General features: G+C 36.0%; 1 protein-coding gene across 1 annotated transcript in view; it reads right to left on the reverse strand.

Annotated features, from left to right (window-relative positions):
* Positions 1-14516, reverse strand: part of LOC150076763 (uncharacterized) — a 408267-nt gene that overhangs the window by 144010 nt on the left and 249741 nt on the right. Inside the window, exon 20 of the mRNA XM_090386915.1 lies at positions 5815-5929. Within this exon, the coding sequence (XP_090243041.1) occupies positions 5815-5929 (115 nt within the window). The remainder of the gene's footprint in view (positions 1-5814; positions 5930-14516) is intronic.

Consider the following 14516-nt stretch of genomic DNA (forward strand, 5'->3'; position numbering starts at 1 on the left):
TAAACTAGATTGGCAGTCAACGTTTTAAAGGTAGGATGAGGTGGTTAGCTGTTGGGTAAACTGTATGTGCTAATCTAACCACCGGGATCCGGCAAATTCACTAATCCGGCACCCCACAGGTCCCAATGCTGCCAGATTAGTGACGGTTGACCTGTATTCTTGATCTGGTTATCAGCAGTGATTATTCGAGTATAAAGAATTTGCAGATAAAGGAACCACTAGCTGACAGTGATCACAGTGTACTGATGTGGGATTTACTTAAAGATATAATTACTATCAAGGGTAAAGGAAAGAGTTTTTGCTTCCGTAAAGGTCACTACAGTGGTCACAGACAGTTTTTAAATTCTGTAGAGTGGGACCAACTGATGATGTTACCAACAGCAAATTCTAAGTGAAAAGCATTCAAGGAACTAATTGTGGAAGCTACTAGGTTTTCATACTGATTAAGAAATACTGTTCAAAGTTTAGGCCTAAATGGAGGTCAGATGAACTAATGAGATTCATGGCAGAGAAGAAAAATGCATGGGATGCATATAAATTATCAGGTGACACAGAAGCCTACAACAGATATAACCTAGTCTGTAATCAAGTCACAAAGGAGGTTAGGCAAGCGAACGCAGATTATGAGATATCTTTGGCAAAGGATACTTATACAAACTCTAGAAGGAAGGGGTTGAATAATATCAATAATGATGATCTGAATGATATTTTGCATCTACATTCACACATGAGGAGCTATCTTATTAAGGAGGAAAATGCCAGAAGTTTATCAAACTGTAACCAGGTGCTTGATGATTTTGTAATAACTGAGAGCAAAGTGAAGGAGAAATTGTTGAAGTTAAACATAAGAAAGGCACCTGAAGTGGATGGGATCTATCCAGTTATATTAAAGGAGGCGGCAAAGGAAGTAAGCAAACCCATTTTCTTGATGCACCAGACATTAGAGAAATCATCTACCAGCTGACATTTAATGTATGTGAATATTGTAATTTATACTTCATTATGGCAAGTACAGTGGGGCCTCGTATCACGAACTTAATTCGTTCCATGAACCGGTTTGTGGTATGAAAAGTTTGTGGTACGAAACGCGATTTCCTATACTATCCTACGGAAAATAAATTAATTTGTACCAGACCCTCCACAAAAAAAAAAAAAAAAAAAAGGCCACCATTTACATACACTATTTATTCTTCTTCATGGTTATAGGTTCATGTTTCAGTTTCTTCATGTTCAGAAGCTTCAGGTTCTTTAAATTCTTCTGCCTGTTTCTGCTTTTTAGCATTGAAGAAAATCTATCCAGTATTGATTGTTTTTCTCTCTTTTTAAGGAGGCTCCTGAAGTAGTGAAGTGCTGTCATTGTAGAGGTCCTCCACTCTGTTCACTTCAGCTGTGTTTTAGTGCCACTCCAACACCCTGTTGTGAAGCTTCTTCCAGTCCTGAAGAATCTCCTTGATAGTAACTGAAGGCATTGGACCTTTGGTGATGTTTTCCTCTTTCTCCTCCTCCGTGGAAACATTTTTTTCCATCCCAACCTGATGTTTATACAGCTCCTTCAGTTCTTCCGTGGTCAGCTGCACTTGATGCTCCTCTATTAACTCCTCCACATCTTCTTCTTCCACTTCCAAGTCCAGGTCCTTAGCTGCTGCCACAATGTCCTTCATGACTTTGGCTCCATTACAAGTTTTTCTCCTTGAACACAGGCTTTTCCAGGCAGAATTAAGGTTACTGACTGACACTTCACACCAAGCTTTTTCTATGAGTCTAATGGTGTGTACAATGTTAAATTCTTCCTTCCAAATCCTGTCATGAAGCTGGAAGCATGGCAAACTTCAAAGCACTTGGTGAAAAGTGCTTTGGTGTAGAGCTTCTTGAAGGGTGCTTATGACATTCTGGTCCATTGGCTGAATTAGAGGTACAGTGTTGGGAGGTAAGAAAACAATCTTCAGGAAGTTGAACTCCAATTCCAGGGCATCTTCTGAATCAAGTGGGTGGCCAGGTATCCATGGTGAGGACAGCTTTCACTGGCAAGTTCTTTTCCTCCAGGTATTTCTTCACTGTAGGTGCAAAGACTTCAAGTCTCTGAAAAGAAGCTTAGCAACCCAAGCTTTTGGGTTAGATTTCCAGTAGACTCCAAGTTTGCCTTTGACAACTGAGTGCTTCTTAAATTCTCTTGGTGTTACAGAATGATACACCAAGAGAGGCTTGATCTTCAGGTCTCCACTAGCATTGGCAGCAAAGAGGAGGCCGGTCCTTCATAGGCTTGTGGCCTGGCAGAGCTTCCTTTGTGATGTAGGTTTTACTGGGCATTTTTTTCCAGAAAAGCCCTGTTTCATCACAGTTGAAGACCTGTTGTGGTAGGTATCCTTCATCTTTCATGAGCTTCTGAAATTTCTTGGCAAATTTATCAGTGGCTTCTTTATCAGCACTTGCTGCCTCCTCATGCCTTATGACACTGAATGCCAGTCCTCCCCCTTAAACTTCTCAAACCATCCCCTGCTTGCCTTAAATTCAGATTCTTCAGAGCTTGGCCCTGGAGTTTTTTGCTTCAGGTCAGCATAGATGTGCTTGGCTTTCAGACAGATTACTTCTTTGCTGATGGCATCTCCTGCCATTTGCCTTTCGTGGATCCTCAATAGCAGCAAGTTCTCCATTTCTTCAATGATGGGATTTCTTAGGATACTTAATCTGGTCACTCCCTTTGCAACCTCAACATTTTTGATGGTCACCTTGTTCTTCAAGATGGTTCCAATGGTGGATTTGTTGACTCCATATTCAATTGGCAGATCAACTACCCTAGCTCCTTTTTCAAGCTTGGCAATGATGTCTTTCTTGGTTTAAATAATGATTTTCTTGAGTGTTTTCTTGGGCTGACACACTGAAACTTTTCTTAAGACCCATTTTTTGAATCTTTTCAAAATCTTTTTTAAACTTTTTCAAAAGAAACTTTCAAAAAACAAATTTGGAACTTTCCTAAAACAAAAGAAAGACACAGTGAATAAAACAGAATGTGTTTGTATTAACCACTTCCCTGATTATCCTGAGTTAACTCGGGTTAGCATTTTAATCTCATAAATTATTATCCCAAGATATCTCGTGGTCGTGTATGAATTTGTGTTCTTTCAATACTTACCCGAGTGAAGCTGTCAGAAGCAGTGAAGGGTCACCCGAGTGAAGCACGTAATGAAGTGCACTTCAAAGAGGTAGTTTTTAATGGTGGTTAGTTTATTAGCCTTCCTTCTTTTTTAATTTTAATTTAATCACTTCCATATGAAAATTTAAATGCAGAACAGAGAGGTGAGTTGTTTCAAAAGATGTTTCAAAATTACTACCACTGAATGAACAAAAAGTAGAAGCCATTAAGCTAAAAGTCTTCATATTAATACTAAACCTCAATTTCCAGTTATCAGGCCACCTTCCCAATTTATTCAGGTCTTGTTAGATTAGCATACCCTGATTACTGTCATGAACTACTCTTCCCACCTTTGTATCATCAGTAAACTTAAACACTAAACTTGATATACCTTCATCAATCTATATAATTATTTGCTTATGTTCCTCTGTCCAGAGCACTCTTTGAGCTTGAATAACTCAAAGACTAAACAAGCTTTTGACCCGGTTCCTTTTGCAACAGGTTTTATTTAGTAGTAAAATTGAGAAAAAAAAAAAAAAATTGCAAAAAATTTTTCTACCAATTTTCAAATTCTGAGAATTGATTTAGCTCCAAGTGAAACTAACTTGCCATATACTTTGAAGAGAAGACAATTTCTTAGCTTTTGTCATCACAATTAACAAATTTCAGGGTCAGACTTTCAACAAAGTTGGCATTTTTTTCATGGGCAACTTTTAGTTTCCAGATCCAGATAATTTTTGTGCAATAATTGAAATTTTTTTTAAAGGACAATAAGGTCATACATAAAAAAATTATCAAATTGCATTTTTACCCAAGTCTGTCCCCACTGACACCTTAGCTAGCAGCGATGGGAGCTGAGGGAAAGGTTTTTGTAATTACATTGATATTAATCTTTACTACTTCTCTGAAAGAGTTTTGGCAAAATATTTGCCACAGGTATTCTCATATCTTAATAAATAGATGTAAAAAAGTAAGGGATTTGGGGGATTATGATCCAGGTAGACATGAAGTTCTTCCAGAGCAAATAGGCAACAATGAGGGCCCATCATATCTTGTAGATGATTTATTGAGCAACTATTTATAGATATAGGGAGGTTATAATTCCAGAATACGTGACAATTGCTAGATTGCACTTGGAATATTGCATTCAAGTAGGGATACACACTTGGTGAGATTAAAAAGAGCACTCATAAGAGAAGTGATTTTGAATATGTGGGCTATAGAGTTTGGTAACCATGTACCCTAGAGGGAATTTGATTGGTATTTATAAGGTTCTGAGAAAATGGCAAAATTAAATGTGAAATTTCACAGTACTAAGTGAAGCTGGAACCAGAGGCATAATTTCAAACAAAAGGAGGAAAGGTACAGAATGGACTGCAGGAAGTTTTCTTTTAGCCAGCTAATTGTTAATGATTGGAAGAAGTTGCTTCCATGTATGATTGTGGTTGACAACCTAGGATAATTCAAAGGACATCTAAAATGAGGGGAAGAAACACATAAGTAGTATGTATGTTTTCCCCCTTTTCTTTGGCTTCCTCCCTTTTTAGCTAATGCAGCAAAATCTAGATTTTCTTGCACCAAACATCAGTCATACTTGGTACCTGTAGCGCATGAGCTATTCTAAATCAACTTCACAATTCCCCTCCCCCTCTCTTTCCGGGAACTTCTTTTATGCATAACAACTGCACAACACATAACAGGCCATTCACTTTCAAACAATATTGTGTTAGCATTTGTTAAGCTCTGTGTAATTATTTTTTCATATTTTATTTATTGCCTTTATCATAGAAATTGGCAATCTTAGAACTTCATAAAGGAATTCTATCTTTATGTGCTAATAAGCATTTGAAAAAGTATTTGTAATAAGTACTTGAACTGTTAATAAATATTTGGAAAACAAGCTTATAATGTACATTTTTCAAAGCATTTCATAGGCAAAAATTCTACTCAAGAAGAAAAACTTTACATGAAAACTATCTAGTTTTAAGGAATTTCTTGTACAGCTTCCCTTCTGAAAAGATTAAGAATGCAGACTTATCATTCCATACTAGTTGCAGAGCTAACCTAACAAGGTTAGCTTTGCAACTAGTATTCTCATTGATAAGTCTGACTGAATATTTTTGAGGTTCTTTTGTGACGAAAAATTTGGTACTTCTTGCTCCATTAATTAATGAAAGCTATCAATACATTTTCCACACACACCCACGCTGAAATCATCTGTTGTAATCATTGCTTTGCATGACATCCATATAGTCAATATGTGAAATTAAAATTCCTATGGTATAATGGTTGTACTTTATTCACAATAATAATGTTACCAATTGTTTAGAATAATCCTAAGAAAGTTTATAAATCCATAGGCAGGGTATAATGTGAATAAGAAATTGATCAAGCACACAAATCAAATATGGCAGCCTGAAAATATCACAAAAAACTAGTGTTTAGTTATATAATGAAGTATAAATATTTGTAACGACTTATGTGAATTTAGTAAATAAATAGCCATTTCATAAACTTATTTTAGATTGTGATTTGTTTTTTCACTGGGATGGGGGAGAGGAACAAGAAAAGTCTTGCAAGTGCAAGTTCTGTAGTGTAAAATGGAGCTAGCCTGCTAACTAAAACCTGTACAGTTATAATGTAATGGATATATATGGTATGTAACAAAAATAATTTTTTTTTACCTGTATCAGGTCTTGATTCAAATTCCGTTCTAGATTTTGATATATGTCTCCAGAGAGAAAGTAATCTGGAGCAAAGCGTATGTGTCAAAGAAGATTTTCTGGGATAGAGAGTACCCTGTTTTCAAAGAGAAAAATTATTAACATTTGCATTTCAATCATATAAATTATGAATGGGCATCACTAAAGCTAAAAATTTCAAAAGCAACTTTATGCAAAACATATGCAAAATTTGCAGTTTTCTATATATGTATATCAAGTAGGAAAAATAAAATCTCATTCATATACACATAAATGGAAAATAAATGGATAAATGGAAAATACACATAATAATGAGAACAAATACACATTGCTACAACAAGACTTGGACAAATTATACAACTGATATAAAAATGGCAATTAAGCTTTAAAGCTATTAAGTTCAAGGTAATTCCAAGTTTGATATATGAGATTTTATCTAGATAGTATGAATCAGAGCTGTACTACTCGATATGTTCTATGTTGATAATAATATTAGTAAAATAATAAGAGTATACCTCAATATAGTGCGTAGAACACTTCCGTATGATACCCTCCAGAAATTAAAACGGAAAAAACCAACAACTTACCGGTACATTAAAGTAAAATATAAATAATTAAATAATCAATTTAACACAATTCAAATCAATTAAAAATCAAATTAACACAATTAAAGGAATCTAACGAAAATATTCAAAACGATTTTCCTTCCTGAAGCTGACAACGCTTTTCGACCGTATGTCGTGATCACAGGAATGAAAATTTATTTTACTTTAATGTACCGGTAAGTTATCGATTTTTTTAGTTTTTTCCGTTTTAATTTCTGGAGGGTATCATACGGAAGTGTTCTACGCACTATATTGAGGTATACTCCTCTTATTATTTTACTAATGAGATTTTATCATAAAGTCAAGACCAATTTTGTATCCTGAAACTGTGGCAGTGTAGCGAGTGTGATGTGTCACAACTTACATTTTGTGACTCATTATTCATACACACATTAACATACAAATCACCCACTTATCTACAGTAGGTCTGAATTAGTGCACACTGAATAGACGGTATTTGTGTTTCACTGCATTTTAAAATGAGTGATTTTACTTAGTAATGAAATTTACTTGGTATCAAAGGCCAAAAAAAAAAAAAAACAAGACAATTCTAGATCAAATGTGAAGATCATGCCTATTGTATTTTCTAATTCACATGGTATTGTTCATTGTTAATTTGTCTCATATTGTCAAACAGTGGGCCAGAACACCTACAAAATATTTCTACACAATTGCATGACAGAATAACTACCTGTTCAGAGAAAACAGCAGAAAAGTGGACCTCAGGTAATTGGCATTTGCATCATGACAATGCCCCTGGACATTTGGCACTTTCCATTCAAGAGTTTCTTGTGGAGCATTCCATCACTGGGTTCCTTATCTGCCATACTCACTGGATTTAGCTACCTGTGATTTTTTTTGTTTTTTAAGCTTAAAGCCCATTCAAAGGGTTACAGATTTGCAATGACTGAGGAATTTATTCAAAATGTAACACACAAACTAGTAGCAATTCCAAAAGAAGCCTATTGACAATGCTTCCAGTTGCAGAATTGATGGAATTAGCATATACAGTGTATATGCCAATTCCATCAATTCTATTCTAAGGAGAATATTTAGAAGGAGATCCAACCAAATAGCCCAGCAAGCTTCATCATTTCCCAAATATCAGGTTTAGTTCTCAAACTACTTTAATCACACTTTGAGTCACAGTAATCCCAAGTAAAATCACCAACTGAAAGTTGCACATACAACAATGTTGAAGCTGACAACCTGGAGGGTTGCAATACGATATAATGTGAAGTTCTCTCAATAATATGGTAAACCTGCAAGGACAGTTGCATGTGTTACTATCAATGATATGGATATATACCTTGAATATACTACACAGAGCTGGAACTAGGGTGGAGCAAGCAGGGCACATATGATCAGTTATATATTTTAAAATTGCTTCATTTTTGATTTAATTACAGTCGGACCTGTGTTTAATGAACTTCTTTATAGCAAAATTTTTGAATTCCTTTTTGTAATTACATTTAAAAGTTTTTGTAAAATGAAGAAAATTTCCATATAATGAATAGATTATGAGAGATTTAACTTTGTATGCTTTGTTTCCACCTCTGGCCTTTAGGCAATTTGAAAGCACAAATTAAGGGTTAAAGGGTTTACCATTCCACAATGTAAGTGGAATGTAAAATATATGCAGCCACCTATCCGACATACCAAGAAGTCATGCTAGTCAACTGTTTTCTATAGCCAGTCAAAAGATTAAGGTGTATTCCCGACACGGATAATAGCTTCTGGTCAACTTTTGTTCTCTGTTCAAAATAAAAATTTTATTAAAAGAAATACTGCATTATCTTTTTACGTGCTACTTATGATTCCAGAAATTTTTATGATTTTATGAGAGTGAAAAAAATTATAAATTTGGGATTTATAATCACTTACAGAAAAAAATATCAGGGAGGAACAGTGTTTTACAAATTTCAAAAATAAGAGAGAAACTCCACTTACAAACTTCTATAAAGTATGGTCCATTTTGTGATATCACACCTTTGAGTTTTTTGATTTGTCCTCCAATGCTAACCACTGGAGGACAAACAAAGTTTTTCAAATATCTGTTGATATTTCAACAGATATTTGAAAAATCATGTTTTATCAATTCTGCAGAATATAAAATTTGTAACCCCTTTACAACTTTTCCAATTCGTTCATGAATATTGTCTAATAGAACCTTTCTAAATATAGAAATAGTGCTATGAATTTTTCTTACCCTGCCTGTAATAGTAGTTTCTTGTGAAAGGTCCTTCAATGTGAGAAAAATTCAATTAAAATAATGCACCTTCATTGCATATTTTTAGTTTATGTTATAATGTTAAAAGTACTATATTTCACAATATTTTATTTCTATGATTTTATACTAGATATATAAACAAATTATCCGGTTTTCTAATTTTTTTGTAGTTTTATGTACTTTCTTTGTAGTTTATATAGAATTAAATTCTCAAGAGATATAAATGAATATTTGTAACTTTCTTTTTCTTTGATATTTTTGTTTTGTTATATTCATTGTATTATTTAAATTATTTTATTAATAAATACTGGGGGGGGGACTTTGTCCCCTGCTTGCTTTGCTCACCCACCCCTGCACACGCTTTTCTACATAAAATGTAGAGGTATACAGAGAAAGTCAAATCTTTTCTAAGTAAAAGACACCTGTTGAAATGCACTGATCGATATCTAATCAGGAAATGACCTATGTAATTATTTGCCTGTGCATTATCAAGGTCGAATAAATATCACTATTTAATTATTTACCTGCATTTAGATAAGTCACTTAGGAAAAGGCCTTTTGCTTCGGGTTCCATAATGCATGAGGAATATTGTTGCATCCGAAAGGGCAGGACTAAAATATTTACAAACTATACAAATATTTAAAATACAGGTAGCCCTCGTTTTGGGCTGGTCCAATTTGTGCCGATTCACAATAGCGCCGATCACTGGCCACAACAGCATTTTTATTTTTATTTATTTATTTTTGCAATTTTTTTTTTTTTTGAAATTTTTTTATAAATTGAAAGTTTAAAATTGTCAGACAAAATTTATGGCATCATACTGTGTTATGTGTCATGCACTGTTCATGTGATTTAGGACAATCTGAGCCAGTCAGCAATTAGCACATCTGTATCAGAGATGAGAAAAATTCCTGCCCTCAAAGTAGCCACTCATGGATGCGGGTGGTAACTGTCAATGTGGTGAAGCATTCAGCTGGTTGTTGTTTATGCTATTTATACGTGTTGGAAATTTATTACGCGAAAATTTTTTATTAACTGTGTTATTAATAAATTAAATAATAATAGTGATAGTCATGTGCAGTTTTTGCCAATCATGTTATAAAGTTTCTAATTTAATAGAATAAAGAGACGCCATGTCTGGTAAAAGTAGTTCATTGAATCCTAGTGCAATATTCAGAGGATGGAATCTGGTGAAAGCCACCCTAATGTACGTAGGGCTGTGAATATGCCTCCATCAACTATTACTATAACTAAGAATGCTAATAAAATAAAACAATCGATGCAAAGTGGTAGGTAAAATTTTTGGTGCCCGGAACCTAATCCTCTGATTTCCGATTGACTCCATTATGTAAAGGGTTCCATTTGTAGCAATTCCATTTGCACCCCCCAGGAACCTAATCCCGATGTAAATCGAGGGCTACTTGTATTTACAAACTATACAGATATTTAAAATATTTACAAATATACAAAAAAAAAAAGGTTACAATGGAACATCAAATGTTGGACAGAGAAACACGTGCATGAGGTTGTGAACATTATGGAGGCAATTGTCAATAATTAATTGCATTTGTAGTGATGTAATTGCCTCACCCACTTCTTCCATTGGCTGGAATAAATATCACTAGTAGGAAAACTTTTTTAATGTATAGAGAGAAATGCAAATCGTAGTCCGTTACAACAGTAATTTTTATAAATTCATAAAGATTGCAGGGGTGTAGCAAGGGGGGGTGCAGAGAAATTCCCCTGGATGCTGAGCTATAGGGGCACAAACTGAAGCAATTAACTATCACAATCAGGGATGCTAGGAAGACATGTTGCTCCCGGGCATTGACGAGCCAAGCTATGCTACTGAAAGAACTACCTGCATATAATGGGGGCGTACCAATAACACTCTTGCCAAAAGCGAAGGTTGCCTAGTTCCGGTTCTGACTACACGTATATATACCACATACAGATCTAGAGGCTTACAATATTGGCTTGCATGAAAGGGTACAAAGGAGGACGAGACCATTTGTAGATGCAAAGAAATATTCTTATAAGAAGAGGCGCTAATTTTGTAAGCTGGAAAGGTTGTAAACTAGGCATTTACATGGCAAACTCATTGAGGTGTTTAAAGCATTAACATGTTTGCTACGACCTATACACGAGAGGCCCATTCAATGTACCATAATTTTCGGAACATTGAAAAATAACAACATTCCAAAAATTTGCAAATAATGGTTGAAAAGTAAGTCTAGAATTAATAGCCAAAAGTGAACACTTATTTTTGGGCTGGGCACTGTAAATCAGAAACTCAAACTTTTATTGAAAGTTTATTCTATCCACGATTAATTCCTTCAATGCTTCCCACTTAGAATTTACTGTTGGTAACATCGACAGTTGATCCCACTGTACAGAATTTAAAAACAGTGGTCTCCGACAGTTTTTAAATTCTGTACAGTGGGATCAACTGACAATGTTACCAACAGTAAATTCTAAGTGGGAAGCATTCAAGGAATTAATCGTGGATGCTACTAAAAGTTTCATACCTATTAAGAAATATTGTTCAAGGTTTAGGTCTAAATGGTTATCAAATGAACTAATGAGCCTCGTGAGAGAGAAGAAAAATGCATGGGATGCATATAAATTTTCAAGTGACTCACAAGCCTATGGCAGATATAAGCTAGTCTGTAATCAGGTCACAAAGGAGGTTAGGCAGGTGAAGGCAGATTACGAGAAATCCTTGGCAAAAGATGCTAAGAAAAACAGCAAGGATTTCTTTACTTATATAAACTCTAAAAGGAAGGGGATGAATCTGATTGGTCCACTTGACATCGATGGTTCGAGTGTTGATGATCCTGCTCAGATAGCAAACAAACTGAATGAGTATTTTGCATCTATATTCACACGTGAGGAATTATTAAGGTTTGAAAATGGCAGAATGTTATCAAATTGTAGCAGGATACTTAATGATTTTGTAATAACTGAAAGCAAAGTGGAAGAGAAATTGTTGAAGTTAAACATAAGAAAAGCACCTGGGGTGGATGGCATCTATCCAGTTATATTAAAGGAAGCAGCAAAGCAACTAAGCAAACCCTTAGCCATAATTATGAGAGCATCCTTGGACTCAGGGGAGGTTCCCACGGACTAGAGATGTGCAAATGTATCCCCAATTCACAAAGGGGGATCGAAGGGTGACACAAGTAATTACAGACCAGTTAGTTTAACTTCTGTTCCGGGTAAAATAATGGAGTCACTGGTTAAAGATGCATTGCAGGATCATCTAGACAAGACTTCAGCAATAATTCAGACACAGCATGGGTTTGTTAAGGGAAAGTCTTGTCTGACAAATTTGATAGGATATTATGATGTGGTTACAAAGGAACTGGATGCAAAAAGTAATTTTGATATCATATATCTGGATTTCAGGAAAGCTTTTGACACTGTTGCGTATGGAAGACTATTGAACAAATTGGAGCGGAATGGTATTAAGGGTAAGTTGCTACAATGGATAAAAGGATGGTTAAGTGGGAAAAGACAGAGGGTGGTAATCAATGGGTGCTGCTCTTCGTGGACTAATGTTATTAGTGGAGTCCCACAGGGTTCGATGTTAGGTCCACTGTTGTTTTGTATATTATCAATGATATTGATGAAGGTATATCAGGCTTAGTGTCGAAGTTTGCAGATGATGCAAAGTTGGCAGGGTTGTTAATGACAGTAATGGCAGTGTGTAACTGCAATAGGATCTAGAAAATTTGGGCAGATGGGCTAAGAAGTGGCAACTGAAGTTTATTTTTGACAAATGCAAAGTACTGCATATGGGTAGAAGTAACCCCCAGAGAAACGTACCAACTGTATGGTACTACACTTAAGGTGGTACAAAATGAAAAAGACCTGCGAGTAATTGTGCAGTCAGATATGAAGTTTTCTGAGCAATGCAGACACGCTGCCAGGGCAGGTCATGGGGTTTTGTCAATGATATATAGGAATTTTGCTAGCAGGGAGAGGAGGTGATTGTCCCTCTGCATAAGGCAATAGTCAGGCCATGCCTTGAGTATGGCGTGCAGGTCTGGAGGCCTCATTTTAGGAAGGATGTAGATTTACTTGAGCATGTACAGAGAAGGGCAACAAGATTGGTGAGGGGAATGAAGGGATCCTCTTACCAAGAGAGGCTTAAGTTCTGCAAACTGCAGTGGCTGGAGACTAGGCACCTGCGCAGTGATCTGATTGAGGTGTATAAGGCCTTGAATGGGTTGAGCACGCTGAATTCTGATGGGATCCTTCCACTTGTTCAGATTACAAACCTAAGGGGGCATAAATTCAAATTAAGAAAAGACAGATGTAGAATAGATGTGCGGAAATTTGCCTTTAGCCAGCGGGTGGTTAATTGCTGGAACAAACTTCCATTTGTCGTTGTGGAAGTTGATAGGTTGAATAAATTTAAGGAGATACTGGACAGGCATTTGGAGGGAATGGTGTGATTTTTTTTTTTTTTTTTTTTTTTGGCTGATGCTGCATAAGCTCATACACTTGCTTTCTTGCATCACATGCCACTACTACTACATAAACTGACCTCAAGAAAAAAAAAAGTGTGTACCAAGCTATAAAGAAATATGAATCATCAATGCTAATAGCCCAGAGTTCAATCAGTGTACCAACAGAATTGAGCAGTTCATTTCATGAGTGCCATTACTTTTATTCCACTTGTATATTGACTGCTTAAGAGTGCCTGCTTATGGCACAGCACTAATATTAACTGTTGAGCACTTATGCATGTTGACTAGTGAATATGTTAAAATGGAGTCATATTTCTTCCTTCTTGGATGATGCAAATGAAAGATTCCAATTAAGGAAAGGCAACCATAAATGGATTAAGAAATTTATCTTTAGTCAAAGATTAAGCAAATACTGGCAAGTTACTATCAAAATTTGTTGATTCAGAGATATTAGCATTAGTAGAGGCACATGATGCAAGAAAGCAAGCTTATGCAGCATCAGCCAAAAAAAAAAAAAAAAAAAAAAAACCGCTCCCATTGCACCCCTCTGTTCGTTCCAAATACCTGTCTAGCTCAGCCTTCAATTTATTTAGGCTATCAACTTCCACAACAAAGGATGGAAGTCTGTTCCACCAACCAACTACCCGCTGGCTAAAGGCAAACTTCCACACATCTATCCTACATCTGTCTTTCCTCAATTTGAATTTATGCCCTGTCAGGTGATTATTCTGAGCAAGAGGAAGAATCCCATCAGCATTGAGCATGCTCAAACCATTCAAGGCTTTATACACCTCAATCAGATTAGCTCCCAGGTGCCTAGTCTCCAGACACTGTAATTTTCAAAATTTAAGCCTTTCTTCGTAAGAGCAACCCTTTATTCCATTCACTAATCTTGTTGCTCTTCTCTGTACAACTTCCAACAGCTCTACATTCTTCTCAAAATAGGGCCTCCAGACCTGTATACAGCACTCAAGGTGTGGCCTGACCATAGCCTTATACAAGGGGATAATCACCTCCTTATCCACGCTAGAAAAATTCCTGTATATCATTGACAAGACACCATGAGCTACTCTTGCAGACCGTCTGCACTGCTCAGAAAACTTCATATCTGCCTGCACAATTACCCCAGGTCCTTTTCGTTCTCTACCACTGTCAGTGTAGTACCACACAGTTGATAAGTTATTCTGGGGTTACTGCTTCCCATATGTAGTACTTTACATTTGTCAATGTTAAATTTCATTTGCCACCACTCAGCCCACCTGCTCAACTTTTCTAGATCCTGTTGCAGCAGTGTACTCTCATTAGTGTCCTTAACAACCCTGCCAACCTTCGTATTGTCTGAAAACTTGGACATTAAGCTTGATATACCATCA

The sequence above is a fragment of the Mastigoproctus giganteus genome, chromosome 12, assembly GCF_048544385.1.
Source record: "Mastigoproctus giganteus isolate SK-2022 chromosome 12, ASM4854438v1, whole genome shotgun sequence".
Lineage (NCBI taxonomy): Eukaryota > Metazoa > Arthropoda > Arachnida > Uropygi > Thelyphonidae > Mastigoproctus > Mastigoproctus giganteus.